The following is a 12,687-nucleotide window of genomic DNA, read 5'->3' as shown; positions in this document are numbered from 1 at the left end:
TGCATGCCATGGAAGAGTTTGGGTCTTAGGAGGTTAATTAATTACAAAACATAAATATGTTATACATGTTGTTTGTGTCTGTTGTCTGTTCTGTTATGTACATGGAGAGTGTCAATACAGCTAATTCTGCTAAGAAGGCAGTCAGTGAACTTTTTTAAGCATTAAATAAGCCATTAAAAGTTCAATTTGAGTCAATTACATGAATTTTTTCCCCTCGTGTGGAGTGTTAGGGAAAATGAGAAAAATATAACTAAATTAAAATTTGTAAAGACAGTCCTGCACTGACTTCTTGGATCCTCAGTCAGCAATAAATGTCCAGCAGAACATTTCATATACAGATGTGGGCAAAAAGGAAATAACTTCAATATTCAGCGTTTCTTCAGTGTGTGGCAGCAGCAGCCTTTATTCGATAAATGATGAAAATTATACGAAAGTCTACTCTGTGAGACATGAGCCAAACATCGGTCGCTCTCGTGGTGTCATTAGTGACGGCCTCAGTGCCAGAAGAGGCTTTAAAAGCCATCAGTGATGCAGAGTGTGAGGGAACAGTAAACACTCGTCTTCCTTCATATCATTACTGTCCAGTTTGCTTCCAATTCTCCAGCAGCGAGTCCCTCTAACAACAACAGTCAGAGTTTATTCTGTAACTCTTGTAGCATCTGCATAAACATGTACTATATGATAACAGCAATTTATAACACTGTGTAAAAGAGCAGATGTGATTGAGTTTAGATGTATGTGATTGTTAAATTAGCCAACCTGCATTAGGTTTGTGCTTGTAAATGGGGGTGCACTGATGCAGTACCTTTGCTTTGCTGTCTGCTGATAGAAGTATAGATCTGACATCAGGAGTTAATTAACATTATTGTAAGACTTAGTATTTAAGTCTAAGATTTAAATAACTTGTCCATCCGTCCATCCATGTTCAGGGTTTTGGGGGTGATGTAACCCTGCCTTTCTTCAAAATATAAGAAATGAAAATATATTCTATATAAAATATAGAATACTCTCACCTATAGTCACATGTCATGGCACAAATGTGCTTCCTCTGAAGAGCGCCTGGGCTCAACTTTAGTGGCATATTGAAAGGAGCCGCAACAACTGACAAGATGCCAGATATTGAACAAAATCTAGGTTACACGTTTTAGGCATGTCTGTGTCCTCTCAGCGGACCTACAGGGGGTGTTTGGGGAGAGGGGGATATGGCCATCTCAGGCTAGGCTCCTCCCCCTTCCCAACTACAGCCACATAAGAAGTAGAAGATGAAGGGATAAAAATAAGAAACCTCTTGCTCCAGCTTACCAGACCACAGTTTGTGGCTAAAAACTAGCTGCAAAGATATAAATAATTTCACACCTGCTCTCAGTCTAGCAGGTGTGAAATACCTCATACCTACTACCCCATTACTCATCCTATGCTGTCGGCTTTCTCCATGGTATGTTAGCTCCACCATTAGCAACCAGTATACTAAATTACATAGATCAGCCCCAAAGTCTTTGGAGCTTGCACAGAAGGCGAGTGGACTTTAAGTTTGTTGAAGAGGTTTCACTTCTCGTCAAAGTCACCTTCTTTTCAAGCTCCTAGGACGACCGTGTCCTGGATGACTATGAACCAACACAGACGTGAGCCCCATAAATCATCCTGCCGTCACATGAGCCAGCTTTATGAATCACCGATGACTGATATCTGACCTGGACATCAGTTTAATGCATCCCTACTTGTGAAACTGTTTAACTGTTTTCCTTTGAGGTAAATTTACTCTCTTTATTTCTCTTTTAAAGACTTGTGTTTCCACTTAGAGACTCAAGAAGTGAAGGAGGATGAAGAAAACCGTCTTTATTGCTAATCCTTGGTGAATTTTTTTAATTGAAACTTCTTTCTTCTGAGAAAATAATTTGTGGGAAAGCCATTTATAAATATATGGACAGGTCTTTGTTGTGATGTAATCATGGCTTTTTTAAGAGTAATCTTGAATATTGGAGCTGAGAGCGTTCAAACTGATGCTCGGGTCTTGACAGCAGTTAAGCTGCCGGGGACCTGATACTGATCCCGGTTTTTCTCCGGGATTCAAAGCACTTTTTTCTCCTTGATTCACGCCCTTATTACCTGGATGTCCAGTGGGATTTCCCAGCAGATGTCAGCTTTCAAAATGAGTTTTTATCACCACGATGCAGCTGTGTGGTTGTTTGCATGTTGAGTGAGAGCGTTGAGAAGATCTGTCACGTCCCTCGAAGTGTGGAGTGTTTACATACTGACGTGACCGCCCGTTCATTCGTTTAGATGTTCAATCGTCTGAGTGTCAAACCCGATGGACCCACGGTGTCAACGCCCATGCACTCACCTGTCACATGCTCATTTAATGTAATTAAGCTTTGTTATGCTGTAATCCAGTCAGATTAACGATGAGCTCTGCTCTGCCTTCTTGCAGATTGTCAGCGTCGGGAAACACATCAAAGGCTACCATTACATCATGGCCAATCTGGTGAGGGACGGACACTTCCTGTCAGGGTCCTTGTTTGTTTGCGTCTCTCTTTGTCCTTCGTATTTGTTTCACTCCATCTGTGGCTTGCTTTCTCATGCTGCTGACTGCCAGCTCGTTGTAATTTAAGTCCGTGTGGTGCTGATCTCAAGACTGTGTGTGGTTAAATTTGAAGACCTTGCTCAAGGAGCAGATGTTAAAACTGATAACAGTAGGATTTTTTGCTTCTGTAGTGCTAGACCGCTCCCGCTGTTAAAATATATTTACAAATGTGAGACTAATTGTGGCAATAACAGGGTTTTCCCTGCTAACCCTCCCATACAGATTTGGCAAAAACCTCCAAAAGAAAATCATTAAAATAATCTGTGATCTTTTTTACTCATTTTTTACTAAAAGATATCTTTTTTTGTTTTGCAAATGGCCAAACCCCACGAAACATAAGTGGCTTCAATAAAAGTCACACAAAGCAAATAACACAAAACCTCCCCTTTGGGCATCAATCTGTGAAACTAGACTGTTTTTAATATGGAGCATTATGGCATATTCAGTTGGGCTTCATGACTTTAATCCAGTATGTATGAACGACTAAGGTTTCCCAGTCTTGTAGACTGAAAGTCTGCAGATGAGAAAAGATGCATGAGGGCCGATTACATTTATAAGAAACTACTTTAAAAAATCACATGTGGGATGTGACTATCGCCTGGGAGAATCTTTCAACAAGAAAATATCACTTTTAGCTTTGGAAAACTGTTCAAACATCAACTTTATTAGTTACACTTTTCCTCATTTGTTACACGATGTGAACCAGAAGAACCTGAAGATATTTTGTATGATGGCAGTATACTACAGGATCAAAGACTTTATCCACTCCCTGCTTTAAGAGACATTTATAATGACTGTGATCACAGTCTTGTGAGATTCAGCACAGCTCACCACGTCTTCCTCACTCACTGCCTCCAGTGCTGCTGCTGTGATATGTGGCACTCTCTTATAGACGCTGAAGAGTGCAGTAAATAAATTCAATCTGATGTTTACGAGTGGCAGTCAGTTGGTAGTTACCGGCTTTGATATTCCACTTGTTAAGTGCAATACCTCTGCCCTCATCGTCCTTCCTGCCACATGCTTGTTTCTGTCTGCCACTGATGGATCTGTGACTGGACGTGACCGCTCTTTCCCCTTCTTGTCCCTCAAGGGTTTTAAAGACATCAACCTGGAACGCTTCATGCATGGCGGCGCAAACGTGACGGGCTTCCAGCTGGTCGACTTCAGCAACCCAATGGTCATCAAACTGATGCAGCGCTGGAATAAACTGGATCAGAGGGAGTACCCGGGCTCGGACGCCCCGCCCAAGGTGAGTCATGTCAGAATCAGAGCAGAAGTACAACACAAGCCTTTGTCTTAAGCCCCACAGCACAACTAGTTTTACCTGCAGACCTCTAGTGATTTGATCCAAATCCTGTACAATCTGCTGTCCCCATAATTTGTGAAGTGAAAATTTCACTGCAAAGTACAGAAGATGTAGAGATCCTTTGATATTAAAGCAAAGCGTTTAGCAACATCAGCACTGCTTGTGTAGCATATTATGAGATGGACAGCGGGCTGTACATAGCATACTGCTCTTTTTTTTAATATGGTCAGCTTGTTATTATTATAATTAAGTGTTTAGTTGCAAACATCAATGCCAATAAATTCAAGTAAACAGTCTCAGCTTATCCAGTGGATTAGTGAAATTTGATAAATCCACTAATTTCCAGGTCAAAAGATAAATAAGAAAATGCTCCAAAAAAAGACTGCTTGTGTATTTAAGGGTTATTTGAAACCATTCACTTCATTCTTCTATAATAAAGTTAGATGTTAAGTGCTGGTGTCCCTTTCATAATATTTTAATACTATGCCATATCAATTTTTACCCCTGGACTCCTCCAGTCATATCCTTGGGAAAGATATAAACCCGGACTTGCTCCCGAGTGCGTGCATGAATGTTAGAAAGTGCTTAAGCAGCGATAAGGAAGCACTGTACGTGTGAATGTGTGTGGTAGAAAGCACCCTGAGTGCTCGTTTAAGTGGAAAGGTGTTACATAACACCCATTCACAAATGTTACTACAAATGACTTAGTGTGTACTTAATTTTGTCCTCGTCTTCTCTACTTTGTCTTGTTATTGTTATTATCATTATCTGTAACTGTATGGGTCCCGCTGCTTGTGCTGATAGCGTTAGTTCTCCTTTTTACTTCAGTTTTTTTGTGTGTGTGTCTGATTTCTGAACTGAGATCTCAACCAATGTAGCGTTTTGTCCACTCCCCCAGAGAATGCCTTTAAGGACATACCTTTTAAATGATGACAAAATGATGCGCTTCTTCTTTTTCAGTTCTTGTCACTGGCATTTCATAATTTGTGGTGCAAATAAGGGGCTGTTTAATTCCATCTGTGGTTAAATCTTAGAATGAGCTTCTAAAAGTTTACAAATATGATGGAAAAGCTTTGTGCACATTTCTGCCTTTGTGAGAACTGTGGTGATAAATCTGAGAGAGAGTTTTATGCATTTGGGCCCTGGAGGGTGGGAAATGTATCTAAAAACAGATGTCCTGTATATGAACAATAGTGTGCGTGCTATTTGTAGGTAATGGACTGAAACATGCAAAACCATTTTCCTTAAAGAATCCTGCTGGGGTAGTTGAAAGCCGAAAAACAAAATAAAGAGAATGTATTTAAGGATGCTGCCATGTAAGATGGAAAAATATGAATGTGTGTTATCATGTTTGGCATCAAAAAAACCCACAAAAAATATCGATAACGCTCCTCCTGCCTCTTCCACTGCTGCCGAGCAGCGACGTGACAGACTGACCCACTTTAAATCCTTTTCAGTCACACAGATTGCGAATAGCACTGGGGCAAGAAGGCATCACGCCATGACGGTTAGCGAACCTCCCCCCTCGAGCAGATCCGAGTGTCCAACAAAGATTTCTATTTTAAAAACCAGATGCAGTGGAGTGGAAGTGGTGTGAGTCAAGACGCTAGTGTGCGTGTAGCGTGTGCGTATCTGATGGATTGGGGTGGTTCAAATTAAAAGTTTACACCACAGGGCGATCTCACATGACAAAATGTGTGTGTGTTTGTGATATCTGTGTGAGTGTGTGTGTGTCTTTGTGTTTTCCCCCACTCAGTTTCTTGATAAATTGCTCTCTCTCCTGGAAATCCACTCAGCCTAAATTACTCTGCTCCCCACTAAGTTGTCCACAGCCTGAGTCATAGCTAGCCCTTCTTTCTGCTAATATATTAACAGGACAGTGAGTTAGGCCTCCTCCTGGCATGTTTACTCACTTTGCAAAGACAGATGTAAGACTTGGCGTTTAAAAGTTCCAGGAGTCGTCAGGTAGTAAATGGGATATTCTTATTCAGTGTATTACAGTGAGCTTGGCATGACAAGGACAACACTGGAGATGTTATACCTCATTTACGCCTGGCATTAATACACAGTCTTATTTTAACCTGCAGCGGCAAACACAAACAGCCTTTCAGTGCATTAACTTACTCCGTATCTCTCAGTGAAGCTGCTGTTTTGGTTTATTAGGAGGAATCTGAATATAAATCTGATGGTATGCTTTTTTATAAATGCATTAAATCATAGTCACTAGTTCAATTTCAGTTCATTTATATTCTTTATATTGTAAGGTAAAGACCCTACAATAAAACACAGGAAATCCCCTATGAGCAACCACTCGGTGACAGTGGCAAGGAAAAACTCCCTTTTAACAGGAAGAAACCTCCGGCAGAACCAGACTGGGGGAGGAGCAGCAATCTACTGTAACCGGTTGGGGGAGGAGGCAGGACAAAAGACATGATGTGGAAGACAGCCAGAGATTAATAAAAGCTAATGATTAAATGTAAACTGTTGTATAAACACATGCAGAGTGAAAATTGAAAAAAGTTTTTTGCTAGTTTTTAATCTTCTTTAAAGCACATCTCGCGCCAAATTTCACTTTAATTTATCCAGAAAGGACATTATATGAGTTTTCTTACCTAATTTAAATAAACAAGTTTATTTATTCCAGTTGCCCTTCCTGACTCATCCAGGGATCTTTTACATGTTAATATGGCTCAACAGTTCCTACAGTGTAACACCTCAGTAAATCAAAACAGATTCGCTCCATAAAATCATGTTGGCTTATCATCCGCATTATCAGTTAGTTAGCACACAGTACCTCAAATCCGAAGCCAGAGGCAGATGTTTTGGGTGTAACTGTTACTTTGATGATTGAAATAACTAATTATTAATTAACGCTATTCAGTGAAGCAGTTTATTTGGATGCATAAAGCTGTTTCCTTGGCTAATTTTTGGTGTCACTTCAGTTATATTTATGAGGTGACCCTGATTAGCATTATTCTGGTATAATTGCATTTTTCCGAGGAATTTGTTGCTTCTTTTTCATAAAATGATAATGCCAGAAACAGATATCATTGCTAGATGATAGTATTTGTTTCTTCTGTTTTTAACCCATGTGATTTTCTCAGGTCTTCCTGCATTGTGATTGGATATCAAAATGATAACTCCAGAGCTTGAAATTGCAGATTTATAGGCAAAAAGATCCAGATAGTTTTTCACTGGGCTGTATAAAATCCTAAGTACAGGCTTACTGCTTCCATAGCAATTAAAAGTGTAAGTAGCAAATGCTCTTAATGAAAGTCTCTTGATGAACTGATCATCAGCAAATATGACCGGATCTATAAAAGCAGACATTTTGCCACTTTGCTGGTATGAAGCATTCAGATGCCAAAATCTTCCCAAGAGTGGTGATTCCATCAAATTCAGCCCAAGGTCAGACTGTGCAATGCTCAATAAAAGAAAGGAGGGGAAAAAGAGCTACATCTCAGACTCTGCAGACCTCAGTTAGCATATCAAATGTTCAAGTTCATGAAAGCACAATTAGAGCCAAGACTGAACAAGTGTGGCTAGTTTGGAAGGGATATCAGGAGAAAGTTTCTTTTCTCTAAAAAGACAACGGCAGCAAAGGTTTTCAAAGTTGCATCTGACAAACCACGAGAAGTCCAGAACAATGGACACGTGAGACCAAAATGGAGATATTTAATCACAGTACACAGGACAACACCTCATACCATCACATGTTGGTAGAGGGCTGATGTCTTGATTTTGTTTTGCAGTCACAGGACTGGGGCACCTTGCACTGCAACATGAACTCCTCTGTATACCAAAGTATTCTAGATTCAAATGTAAGACCATCTATCAGAAATAGAGTCATCAAGAAAATAATGACTTTAAGTTATTGCAGTTAAAAGTCGTTCTACAACCTGCTGAGTCATGGGATGTGTTTAGTTTTTATGGGACTGCAGTCTGCAGAGGGTCCTGTAAAAACTTCAAGCGAAAACCTGCAATTTTTTTTTTGTTATTGCCAGTAGGGGGCGACTTCTCCAGTGACAGAAAGAAGTGCGATTGCATAGAAATCTATGAGAAAGTGACATTACTGTTAGCATAATAACGACATTAAACCATTTCCTCATGATTTTATGTTCCCAAACACCAGTTTCAGGTCTTGTTGAATAAAACAATATGTTCATTTTGTAAATAATCAGAGTTGGAAAGATTTACTATGCAGGGTATAATTTCAGCTGGAGACAAAAAGCTTCTGTTTCACATGTTTCTGCTGTTTACGTATGTTTTCTCGGTCAGAGCTACCCCTGGTTTCAGTGGCTTCTTAATTAATACAGCAGGATCTTAATTTTGTAAATTATGGCCCTGTGTAGATTAAAATACACAGTAATAAAAGGTGTAAGTCATTGAGTTTACACGTGCAGTGCTTTTGGTTTCTTGGTGAGTTACACCCTTTGTTTGTGATGCACAGTTTTCCAAAAACTAAAAAGGCAATCATTGAAATACTCGAGTCAGGACTCGAATAACCTGACATCTCGTCTTTTATGCCCGAGACAGATTATCTTTAAATCTTCAGTAAGGCCAGAGGATTTTCTTTCTCTAAACCAAGAAAGAGTGTCTAACCTCAGATTGCAAACATTATGTAGACTTTTCTTCATCTGGCCTGGTTAAAGACCTCTGACTTACCAACATTTCTTAAGGAATTCAATTTGTTCTGGTGTCTGTCTGGTTGTGAGCACACAGCTGCAAAAAAAATAAATAACGAAGTTCCTGGCAGCATTCGCAGTGAGGATGAAGATGAGAAGAAGCCGATAGCTGCGGTGACTGTTAGTGAGTTTATCCCACTCTGTGATTGTTTGTGTGTGTTACTTGGGGCAGCTTGTCAAAGAGTAACAGGGGGATGGAGTGCAGCAGACTCTCTGCAGAGAGCCATAATGTCACCGTGAGCAGTGGGCTAATGAATAGGATTCACCCCCGGCCGGAGGCAAAGTTAATGAACTCCTGCTACTCGGGATAATTAATGCCAGACTGCTTCCCGGCTGGACAAAACTCTCTCCTTTTCCCCTTTCTATCCCCCCTCACTCACCCACCCACCCACTCTGCGTCTTCCTGCCTATTCCTCATTCACTCAATTACTTTTCTGCCCTGCCAGAGGTGAGTTTTAGGGAAATGTATTGCTCATGAGAGAGAGAGGCGAGTGCTTTTCTTTTTTTTTTTTTTTTTTGTAGACCCAAATAATCAGAAGCAAAGGCAGAGGCAGAGTCTTCAGGTCAAAGACAGATTAGGGGAAATTGGGAGGTTTATACTGTGGGGAATGTGCGCTCCTCCTTTTCTATATCTAGAAAATAATGAGCAGAGTAAAACTGCTGCCTCGCTCTAACAGCCAGGCTGTTACCGCGTGCTGCTTGGCCCTGCAGAAAGTCAGCACGCTCTCGGAGGCGACCTTACGCAGATTGTTTTTAAAAACATCTGACCAGCAAATATTGCAGAACATTTTGCCTGTCTAGCTAAATCAGTATTTAATTGGCCTCATACCTTTTCCTGGTGTGCGTCCCCCAGCACTACCCAAAACGGGCAGAGCAGCCGGGTCGCCTCGGGCTACAAAGACTGTAATTTACAAACCACGGCATCTGTCCCTGCTGGGTTTTATTTCCTTTCAATACAGTCTGCTTCATCCTGAAGAGCTTTTATTCGATGTTAAGTTGTTCTTTTATAGACACATTTTCCATCATTGACCACATACAGCAGGGGTGGGGAACTCCAGGCCTCAAGGGCCCGTGCCCTGCAAGTTTGAGGCATCACCCTGGGTCAACACACCTGACTCAAATGATTTGTTCATTACCAGATGTGTTGAGGACACATCTAAAATCTGCAGGACACCGGCCCTTGAGGCCTGGAGTCATCCTACCCCTGAACGCAGGATAACATCTCTGATCGCCCCTTCTCGTCTCGCAGTACACCTCGGCGCTGACATACGATGGTGTGATGGTGATGGCCGAGGCCTTCAGGAACCTGCGCAGGCAAAAGGTGGACATTTCAAGACGGGGGAACGCCGGCGACTGCCTCGCTAACCCTGCCGCCCCGTGGAACCAGGGCATCGATATGGAGCGCACTCTAAAACAGGTGAGACGCAGCATAAGTGGAGGTAATCGGCAAAGGTTTTTCACTACTTCCTCTTTGTTCAAACCTTTAATGGAGAGCCCGGGTGGCTGTGAGCCTCTGCTCAAATGTCTGTTATTGAAAAGGAGACGCTCTCTGATCTTCACGATCGTTGCCTCAACATGCAGTTGCACTTTTAGATACAGCGGAGCCCCTTAGAGCACAAAGAAGTATATTAAGAAAAGCTTCACTCTCTGAAAAGCGTATTTCCCAAAATATTGAACTATTCTTTAAACGCCCTCAAACCAGTTGAAAGTGTGTTTCAGCTGATGCTCAGAAGACAGAGCTGGCTGGCTTGGTTAAATCAACAATAAGCTCAAAGGAGTAGTGAACATCTGCTTATTAAATAAAATCTCCCAGACTCTTCAAATCATGCAGCATGCAGTGTCATCCCTTGATACAGCCTGCTGCACTTTTCTTCCAACAGTTTTGTGTACTAAAACAATATTTGCTTATGTGGAACTATATCATGTCCTGGTGTGTACATGTCTTCGTCCCCCTCTGTGTGCAGGTCCGGCTGCAGGGACTAACAGGTAATGTCCAGTTTGACCACTATGGCCGCAGGGTCAACTACACTATGGACGTGTTTGAACTGAAGAATAATGGACCCAGACGGGTAAAGCATCACACCACACTGCTTTCATTTGTGCTGTGGATAAATATTTGGCTAACGGTGATGATCACACATTTGACTTATGAAATCCAGTTTGTTTGCAGACCTACAACAAGCTACACGACTATGAAATCATCATACACCCCATGTGGTCCCAATATAAACTCAAACTTCAATCCATTTTGTGCTGCTAATACAGGTCCTAGACCTAGTTGCTGCAATCTAAGCAGCTCCAGCTCTTCTGATGGGACGTTCCCAATCCAGCTGAGAGACACAATCTCTCCACTGTGTTCTAGCTCTGTCTCTGGGTTGGAAATGCCTGAAAATCCTCATCTATGAGGCTCCTAAGAAGCACCCTCGAACCACCTCAGCTGGCGCCTTTCCATGTGGAGGAGTAACAGCTCCACTCTGAGCACCTCCCAGATGACCAAGCTTCTCATACTGTCTCTAAGGCCTGATTTAGACTTCTGTGGGGACCTTTGTAGAAGATATGATGTAACCTACATAAGTTGCCGACACTGAGGCCAGCATTTATGCTTCTTCTGGTGCATTACATGTTAGTTACCCTGTGGTTGTGTCCATGCGTTTTATAGCCAGCGCCGTCCAACAGAAACTTTTTTGGCTCTTTCTTGTGATGAGGTTTTTTTTCAGGGTCAAACACTTTAGTCCTTCACATTTTTCCACTTCTTTTGACATTCCCTAATGTCATTTCCAATAGTTTCATCAGTCGCCATCCAGGTATTTGCTGTCATCTGAGTCCTTATATTGATGCTATGATTGTCTTTTCTTTTATTGAGATGATGGTTATAATTAAAACATCAAAGCAACAAAGTAGCGAGAAATTGCACAGAAATTACAATGTCTTGTTGCGTTTCTAGGGAGGTTACGCTGTAGGGTTTCATTGAGGTTTCCCACTGAAGTATAATTCCCTAGTACAGATGAGCCCAGCCACCCTTTGGAAGGAAGCTCATTTCCACCCCTTTTTTCCATGATCTCATTTTGCTACCCACAGCTTGTGGCCATGAATCTATGGGAGCATAGATCACCCGGTAAACCGAAAGCCTCGCTCACACAAACTTGTTTTGAATAATTCAGGGAAGGAAGGCACACAACATTAACTTTTGCTCCATTTTCCTTCCTTGAGTGCTGTCAGCTACATGCCTCTTTTCTATTGGTCACGCTGGCAGTCTTCACAGCACAGAGCTGTCAAAGTTCAACAAATGTCACTCCTGCAGTGTCTGAAAGATCTCCCGAGCAGCATCCTGTGCTTTGGCTATTGTGTGGACACAGCACAGGATGGGGGAGCAGCTATGGCTCACCTTTTTAAGCTGGCGACCCAAATAGCAAAGGCTAAAGTCCCCTCCAGACTCCCACTTTGCTGTAATAAATAACAGCAGAAAGCCAAAAACAGAAATAAATAATTTGCAGCCACGTCCTGTGTGAAAGCAACTTTATTTGAAATTTGAAATTATATATTTGAATTTAATGCAAATTAAATACAGGTATGCATATTTAGCATTTACAATTAGTAGCAAAATAAAGACAGTACTGTAGTTCATATCACTGGTTATCATGAAAAAAAAATAGTCCCGTTTGATTTATTGATTAGTATTTTTAAAGTTGTCACATATGTATCTATACGATATACATTTCCTTTTTAGTAATCTGACAGTGTTATCCCAGTGACACGTGATCTGTTGCTACCTTCTGAGGAGACGTAAAAATCGGTCTTTTCATCCAACGCTGCAGGATTCACCAAATTAGTGGTTGGAAAATGTTTATGATCCCATGAGGGAACCCTGCCTGACAGCCCAGCGTGTGTAATCAGCTGCTTAACCACAATGTGGTCAGGATTTTATAAAGGCAGGGGATTCTTTTAGATTAAAACTGCACTGTGACGTTAAGAATTTGTTTTAAGGTTAGACAGTTTACTCTGCCATGCGTGTTATTTATCTGGCTCTCTGAATGATGTGCCTGACAGCATGTCATAACAGGTCTTGTATGTAGCTCAACAGGTTACAGATTTTGCAGGTTTCCAGCGAGCAACTT

At 41.4% G+C, this 12,687-nt stretch overlaps 1 protein-coding gene across 6 annotated transcripts in view; it reads left to right on the top strand.

Annotated features, from left to right (window-relative positions):
• The window catches only part of gria4b (glutamate receptor, ionotropic, AMPA 4b), a 171,349-nt gene that overhangs the window by 109,117 nt on the left and 49,545 nt on the right, over window positions 1-12,687 (top strand). For all 6 annotated transcript variants that reach the window (XR_013969934.1, XR_013969935.1, XM_080867374.1 and 3 more), the window contains 4 exons: window positions 2,429-2,482; window positions 3,672-3,830; window positions 9,822-9,989; window positions 10,537-10,641. Coding sequence is in view for 4 of the 6 variants with exons in the window: in XM_080867374.1 (XP_080723500.1) it covers window positions 2,429-2,482; window positions 3,672-3,830; window positions 9,822-9,989; window positions 10,537-10,641 (486 nt within the window). In the remaining 2 variants the exon portion in view is untranslated. The remainder of the gene's footprint in view (window positions 1-2,428; window positions 2,483-3,671; window positions 3,831-9,821; window positions 9,990-10,536; window positions 10,642-12,687) is intronic.

This window comes from Rhamphochromis sp. 'chilingali' (assembly GCF_963969265.1).
Source record: "Rhamphochromis sp. 'chilingali' genome assembly, chromosome: 19".
NCBI lineage: Eukaryota > Metazoa > Chordata > Actinopteri > Cichliformes > Cichlidae > Rhamphochromis > Rhamphochromis sp. 'chilingali'.
Note: the sequence above shows the minus strand (reverse complement) of the source record. Positions and strands in the feature narration are given on the sequence as shown.